Raw genomic sequence first — 7,500 nt, 5'->3', positions numbered from 1 at the left:
ACACACACACACACAGGTACACACGTACACACACGCACACACACACGTACACTCACACACGCACACACACACGTACACACACACACACGTACACACACACACACACACGTACACACACACACACACGCACACACACACGTACACTCACACACGCACACACACACGTACACACACACACACGTACACACACACACACACACGTACACACACACACACACACGCACACACACACGTACACTCACACACGCACACACACACGTACACACACACGTACACACACGCACACACACGTACACACACACACGTACACACACACACACGTACACACACACACACGTACACACACACACACGTACACACACACACGTACACACGCACACACACACACGCACACACAGGTACACACACACACGTACACACACGCGTACACACACATGTACACACACACACACACACGTACACACACACACACACACACACGCACACGTACACACACACGTACACACACACACGTACACACACACACACGTACACACACACACACGTACACACACACACACACGCACACACACACGCACACGTACACACACACACACACGTACACACACACACACACACACACGCACACACACACACGCACACACACACACACGTACACACACACACACACTCACTGACCTGTGCCTGGTAGGCTGCGGCCTGCTGCAGGCTGTTGCGGTTGAGGGCGCGGCTGTACGGGTTGCCGTGGAGACGCGTGTTGCGGTGTGCGATCTCCCGCGCGGGCTGCGTGTCCGAGTCCTGCACAGAGATCGCTACACGCAGAGAGACAAGGTGAGACACGGTGAGACACAGAGACACACAGAGACACGGAGACACGGTGAGAGAGACACGGGGAGACACGGTGAGAGAGACAGAGAGAGACACGGTGAGAGAGACACGGTGAGACATGGTGAGAGAGACACGGGGAGAGAGACACGGTGAGAGAGACATGGTGAGAGAGAGAGACACGGTGAGACATGGTGAGAGAGACACAGGGAGAGAGACACAGAGATCGCTACACGCAGAGAGACACGGTGAGACACGGTGAGAGAGACACGGAGAGAGAGACACAGAGATCGCTACACACACAGAGACACGGAGACACGGTGAGACACAGAGACACACAGAGACACGGAGACACGGTGAGAGAGACACGGGGAGACACGGTGAGACACGGTGAGAGAGACACGGTGAGACACAGAGACACACAGAGACACGGAGACACGGTGAGAGAGACACGGGGAGACACGGTGAGACACGGTGAGAGAGACACGGTGAGACACAGAGACACACAGAGACACGGAGACACGGTGAGAGAGACACGGGGAGACACGGTGAGACACGGTGAGAGAGACAGAGAGAGACACGGTGAAAGAGACACGGTGAGAGAGACACGGGGAGAGAGACATGGTGAGAGAGAGAGACACGGTGAGACATGGTGAGAGAGACACAGGGAGAGAGACATGGTGAGAGAGAGAGACACGGTGAGACATGGTGAGAGAGACACAGGGAGTGAGACACGGTGAGAGAGAGACACGGTGAGAGAGAGACATGGTGAGAGAGACACGGTGAGAGAGACACGGGGAGAGAGACATGGTGAGAGAGAGAGACACGGTGAGACATGGTGAGAGAGACACAGGGAGAGAGACATGGTGAGAGAGAGAGACACGGTGAGACATGGTGAGAGAGACACAGGGAGTGAGACACGGTGAGAGAGAGACATGGTGAGAGAGACACGGAGAGACACAGAGACACACGGTGAGAGAGACACGGAGACACGGTGAGAGACACAGACACACGGTGAGACACAGAGAGACACAGAGAGACACACGGTGAGAGAGACACGTGTTGCGGTGTGCGATCTCCCGCGCGGGCTGCGTGTCCGAGTCCTGCACAGAGATCGCTACACGCAGAGAGACACGGTGAGACACGGTGAGACACGGACACAGAGACACGGTGCGACACGGTGAGAGAGAGAGAGACACGGTGAGACACGGTGAGAGAGAGACACGGGGAGACACGGAGAGACAGAGACACGGTGAGACACAGAGAGACACGGTGAGACACGGTGAGAGAGACACACAGACACACGGGGAGACACGGTGAGACACAGAGATCGCTACACACAGACACACGGGGAGACACGGTGAGACACGGTGAGACACGGTGAGACACAGAAACACGGTGAGACACGGTGAGACACGGAGAGAGAGACACAGAGATCGCTACACGCAGACAGACACGCGGTGAGACACGGTGAGACACGGGGAGAGAGAGACATGGAGACACGGTGAGAGAGACACAGTGAGACACGGGGAGACACGGTGAGGGAGAGACACACGGTGAGACACGGGGAGACACGGTGAGACACGCTGAGAGAGACACAGAGAGACACGGTGAGACACGGTGAGACACGGTGAGACAGAGACACGGACACAGAGACACGGTGAGACACGGTGAGAGAGACACAGAGAGACACGCGGAGACACGGTGAGACACGGTGAGACACGGAAAGAGACACGGGGAGACACGGGGTGAGAGAGACACAGAGACACGGTGAGAGAGACACGGAGAGACACGGGGAGACACAGAGAGACACGGTGAGACACGGTGAGGGACACGGGGAGACATGGGGAGACATGGGGAGACACAGAGAGACACGGTGAGAGAGACACGGTGAGACACAGAGAGACACGGGGAGAGACACGGGGAGAGACAAGGTGAGAGAGAGACACAGAGAGACACGGTGAGACACAGAGACACGGACACAGAGCCACGGGGAGCCACGGGGAGACACGGGGAGACACGGTGAGAGAGACACGCACACAGAGACACGGGGAGACACGGTGAGGGAGAGACACGGGGAGACACAGAGAGACACACGGTGAGAGAGACACGGTGAGAGAGACACGGTGAGACAGAGACATGGAGAGAGACACACGGTGAGACACAGAGAGAGACACGGGGAGAGAGACACGGGGAGAGAGAGACACGGGGAGACAGAGACACGGAGAGACACGGGGAGAGAGACACGGGGAGAGAGAGACACACAAAGGGACACGGGGAGACAGACACGGTGAGACACGGTGAGAGAGACACGGTGAGAGAGACACGGGGAGATAGACACGGAGAGAGACACGGACACATAAGGAGAAAGATAGTAGTGTATAGTGTATAATGTAGTGTATAGTGTAGTGTAGTAGTGTATAGTGTAGTGTATAGTGTAGTGTATAGTGTAGTGTATAGTGTATAATGTAGTGTATAGTGTAGTGTAGTAGTGTATAGTGTAGTGTATAGTGTAGTGTAGTAGTGTAGTGTAGTAGTGTGTAGTGTAGTAGTGTATAGTGTAGTGTAGTAGTGTATAGTGTAGTGTATAGTGTAGTGTATAGTGTAGTAGTGTAGTGTAGTAGTGTATAGTGTAGTGTAGTAGTGTATAGTGTAGTGTATAGTGTAGTGTATAGTGTAGTGTATAGTGTAGTGTATAGTGTAGTGTAGTAGTGTGTAGTGTAGTAGTGTATAGTGTAGTGTATAGTGTAGTGTATAGTGTAGTGTATAGTGTAGTGTATAGTGTAGTGTATAGTGTAGTGTAGTAGTGTATAGTGTAGTAGTGTATAGTGTAGTGTATAGTGTAGTGTATAGTGTAGTGTATAGTGTAGTGTAGTAGTGTATAGTGTAGTAGTGTATAGTGTAGTAGTGTATAGTGTAGTAGTGTATAGTGTAGTGTAGTAGTGTATAGTGTAGTAGTGTATAGTGTAGTGTATAGTGTAGTGTATAGTGTAGTGTATAGTGTAGTGTAGTGTATAGTGTAGTGTATAGTGTAGTGTATAGTGTAGTGTATAGTGTAGTGTATAGTGTAGTGTATAGTGTAGTGTATAGTGTAGTAGTGTATAGTGTAGTAGTGTATAGTGTAGTGTATAGTGTAGTGTATAGTGTAGTGTATAGTGTAGTGTATAGTGTAGTGTATAGTGTAGTAGTGTATAGTGTAGTGTGTAGTGTAGTGTATAGTGTATAGTGTAGTGTATAGTGTAGTGTATAGTGTAGTGTATAGTGTAGTGTAGTGTATAGTGTAGTGTATAGTGTAGTGTAGTGTATAGTGTAGTGTATAGTGTAGTAGTGTATAGTGTAGTGTATAGTGTAGTAGTGTATAGTGTAGTGTAGTAGTGTAGTGTATAGTGTAGTAGTGTATAGTGTAGTGTATAGTGTAGTGTATAGTGTAGTAGTGTATAGTGTAGTGTATAGTGTAGTGTATAGTGTAGTGTATAGTGTAGTGTATAGTGTATAGTGTAGTAGTGTATAGTGTAGTGTATAGTGTAGTAGTGTATAGTATAGTGTAGTAGTGTATAGTGTAGTAGTGTATAGTGTAGTAGTGTATAGTGTAGTAGTGTATAGTGTAGTAGTGTATAGTGTAGTAGTGTATAATGTAGTGTAGTAGTGTAGTGTATAGTGTAGTAGTGTATAGTGTAGTGTAATAGTGTAGTGCACAGTGTGTGTGGCGTGTGGTGTGTGGCGAGCACCTTCTGGGTAGTACATGAGCGAGTTCTTCGCCGAGTATTCCCAGGTCTCGAGCCCGGCCTGGCTCGACTCCCGCGCCTGAGTCTCCAGGCTGGGCAGCTGCAGGGCGAGTTCTCGCTTCTGACAACCACAGAGACACACACAGAGACACACAGAGAGACAGTGAGAGACACACACACAGAGACACACACAGAGACACACAGAGAGACACACAGAGACACACACAGAGACACACACACAGAGACACACAGAGACACACACAGAGACACACAGAGAGACAGTGAGATACACACACAGAGACACACACACAGAGACACACAGAGACACACACAGAGACACACAGAGAGACAGTGAGACACACACACAGAGACACACACAGAGACACACACAGAGACACACACACAGACACACACAGAGACACACACAGAGACACACAGAGAGACAGTGAGAGACAGTGAGACACACACACAGAGACACACACAGACACACACACAGTGACACACACAGAGACACACAGAGAGACAGTGAGACACACAGAGACACACACACAGAGACACACACACAGTGAGACACACAGAGACACACACACAGACACACACACAGTGACACACACAGAGACACACAGAGAGACAATGAGACACACAGAGACACACACACAGAGACACACACACAGAGACACACACAGAGACACACAGAGAGACAGTGAGACACACAAAGACACACACACAGAGACACACACAGAGACACACACAGAGACACAGAGACACACACAGAGAGACACAGACACACACAGAGACACACAGAGACACACACAGAGACATACAGAGACACACACACAGTGAGACACACAGAGACACACAGAGAGACAGTGAGACACACAGAGACACACACACAGAGACACACACACAGAGACACACACACAGAGACACACACAGACACACACACAGTGACACACACAGTGACACACAGAGACACACAGAGACACACAGAGACACACAGAGACACACAGAGAGACAGTGAGACACACACACAGAGACACACACACAGAGACACACACAGAGACACACAGAGAGACACACACAGAGACACACACAGAGACACACACAGAGACACAGAGACACACACAGAGAGACACAGACACACACAGAGACACACAGAGACACACACAGAGACATACAGAGACACACACAGAGAGACACAGAGACACACACAGAGACACACACACACACAGAGACACACAAAGACACACAGAGACACACACACAAGAGACAACAACCGCCATTCGTCACTAAGTGGATGTGTCTCTCTCTGTCTCTCTCTGTCTCTCTCTCTGTGTCTCTCAGTCTCTCTCTGTCTGTGTCTCTCTCTCTGTGTCTCTGTGTCTCTCTGTGTCTCTGTCTCTCTGTCTCTCTGTCTCTCTGTCTCTCACCTCCTTGTGATGAGACTCTGCCTCCAGGAGCCAGGCATGCTTCACTCTGTGTCTCTCTGTGTCTCTCTGTCTCTCTGTCTCTCTGTCTCTCTGTCTCTCTGTCTCTCACCTCCTTGTGATGAGACTCTGCCTCCAGGAGCCAGGCATGCTTCACTCTGTGTCTCTCTGTCTCTCTCTCTCTCTCTCTGTCTCTCTGTCCCTCTCTCTCTGTCTCTCTGTCTCTCTGTCTCTCACCTCCTTGTGATGAGACTCTGCCTCCAGGAGCCAGGCATGTTTGACGCGGTTCCGCTCCACAGCGATGTCCATGATGGAGCCGAACGAAGCGTTGTCCTCACTCGTGTGACGCACCAGGAACCTGTCCAGCCCAGGCAGCTCAACCACCGCGTCACCCTCGCCACCACCACCCTCACCACCACCACCCTCACCACCACCACCCTCACCACCACCACCACCACCAGCTCCGGTGCCTGCGCGGTGGAGGGGAGGCAGGCGACAATAACACACGGTGGGTGGGTGGGTGAGTGGGTGGGTGGGTGAGTGGGTGAGTGGGTGGGTGGGTGGGTGGGTGGGTGAGTGGGTGAGTGGGTGGGTGGGTGGGTGAGTGGGTGGGTGAGTGGGTGGGTGAGTGGGTGGGTGGGTGAGTGGGTGAGTGGGTGGGTGAGTGGGTGGGTGAGTGTGTGGGTGGGTGGGTGAGTGGGTGGGTGGGTGAGTGGGTGGGTGGTGGGTGGGTGGATGGGTGAGTGGGTGAGTGGGGTGGGTGGGTGAGTGTGTGGGTGGGTGAGTGGGGTGAGTGGGTGGGTGGGGTGAGTGGGTGGGTGGGTGGATGGGTGAGTGGGTGAGTGGGTGGGTGGGTGAGTGGGTGGGTGGGTGGGTGAGTGGGTGGGTGGGTGGGTGAGTGGGTGGGTGAGTGGGTGGGTGGGGAGTGAGTGGGTGGGTGAGTGTGTGGGTGAGTGGGTGGGGAGTGAGTGGGTGGGTGGGTGAGTGTGTGGGTGAGTGGGTGGGTGGATGGGTGAGTGGGTGGGTGGGTGGGTGGGTGGATGGGTGAGTGGGTGGGTGTGTGGGTGGGTGAGTGGGTGGGTGAGTGAGTGGGTGAGTGTGTGGGTGAGTGGGTGGGTGGATGGGGTGAGTGGGTGGGTGAGTGGGTGGGTGAGTGGGTGGGTGGGTGGGTGAGTGGGTGGTGAGTGGGTGAGTGGTGGTGTGGTGGTGAGTGGGTGGATGAGTGGGTGAGTGGGTGGGTGGGTGAGTGTGTGGGTGGGTGGGTGAGTGGGTGGGTGGATGGGTGGGTGAGTGTGTGGGTGAGTGGGTGGGTGAGTGGATTGGGTGAGTGGGTGGGTGAGTGGGTGGGTGAGTGGATGGGTGAGTGGGTGGGTGAGTGGGTGAGTGGGTGGGTGGGGAGTGTGTGGGTGGGTGGGTGAGTGGTGTGAGTGGGTGGGTGGGTGAGTGGGTGGGTGGGTGGATGGGTGAGTGGGTGAGTGGGTGGGTGGGTGAGTGGGTGGGTGGGTGAGTGGACCCACCTCACC

General features: G+C 53.1%; 1 protein-coding gene across 1 annotated transcript in view; it reads right to left on the bottom strand.

Moving 5' to 3' along the window:
* The window catches only part of ESS2 (ess-2 spliceosome associated protein), a 28,506-nt gene extending 22,122 nt beyond the window's left edge, over window positions 1-6,384 (bottom strand). The window contains exons 1-3 of the mRNA XM_078883169.1: window positions 6,215-6,384; window positions 4,554-4,671; window positions 679-812 (exon numbers count right to left, since the gene is read on the bottom strand). Of these exons, the coding sequence (XP_078739295.1) occupies window positions 679-812; window positions 4,554-4,671; window positions 6,215-6,286 (324 nt within the window). The 5' untranslated portion in view covers window positions 6,287-6,384. The remainder of the gene's footprint in view (window positions 1-678; window positions 813-4,553; window positions 4,672-6,214) is intronic.
* Between the last annotated feature and the right edge of the window lie 1,116 nt (window positions 6,385-7,500).

Source organism: Lampetra fluviatilis, chromosome 69 (assembly GCF_964198595.1).
Source record: "Lampetra fluviatilis chromosome 69, kcLamFluv1.1, whole genome shotgun sequence".
Classification (NCBI taxonomy): Eukaryota; Metazoa; Chordata; class Hyperoartia; order Petromyzontiformes; family Petromyzontidae; genus Lampetra; species Lampetra fluviatilis.
The sequence above is the reverse complement of the archived record's forward strand: the minus strand, read 5'-3'. Positions and strand labels throughout refer to the sequence as shown.